Here is a 635-nt window from a genome sequence, read left to right as displayed (position 1 = left end):
ACCCCTGTTTTTTTTGTTGTTTTTTTGTGTGTGTGTTTGTTTTTTTTTTTTTTTGGTTTGCATGCATTTCTACCTTATAACTTGAAGATTTTTACTTGCAGTTAATTTGAAAGAGTGCCTCAGATCCGCAGACCTCATCCAGTCAAGTGATCCTGGTTTCAGAGTGCTAGGTGACGGGTCAGTGTACACAGCCAGTGCTCTTGTGTTCTCTGATGAGAAAAGATCCTTCGCTATACGGCTTTCTGACACAAAGAAACAGACTCAGAAAGAGATCACTGTTCTCCTGGAACATCAGAAGAAGGTATTCAAAGTGCATTGAATATTTTCAGGCATATTTTTCTTTTCATTAAAATGCTGTCATTAAAAATGCAAAGAGGACTGAAGGACACATATGATATTTCTGTTGTCCCCTTCTCTTCCCTCCCCCTTTTTTCCTCCCTGCTTCTCTCTTCCTCTCTGCCTCTCTTTCTCCCATTCCTAACACTGTGTAAGCATTGGCTTTGGTTTTACTTTGTTAAATCTAAATGATACTTCCCTTGTGAAGGTTTCTTCCACCTCTAAATTTTAAGTAATGGCTTTTGTGCACCAGTGTCAGTTGGTTACCCCTCTGTCACAGCATTCAGAATTTTTGTTAG

General features: G+C 39.2%; 1 protein-coding gene across 1 annotated transcript in view; it reads left to right on the top strand.

Moving 5' to 3' along the window:
• The window catches only part of LOC105820138 (desmocollin-3-like), a 61,855-nt gene that overhangs the window by 10,988 nt on the left and 50,232 nt on the right, over positions 1-635 (top strand). Inside the window, exon 3 of the mRNA XM_012656565.1 lies at positions 102-301. Within this exon, the coding sequence (XP_012512019.1) occupies positions 102-301 (200 nt within the window). The remainder of the gene's footprint in view (positions 1-101; positions 302-635) is intronic.

This window comes from Propithecus coquereli, unplaced genomic scaffold (genome assembly GCF_000956105.1).
Source record: "Propithecus coquereli isolate 6110/MARCELLA unplaced genomic scaffold, Pcoq_1.0 Scaffold51, whole genome shotgun sequence".
Taxonomy (NCBI): Eukaryota; Metazoa; Chordata; class Mammalia; order Primates; family Indriidae; genus Propithecus; species Propithecus coquereli.
This window is presented reverse-complemented; position numbering and strand designations above follow the sequence as displayed.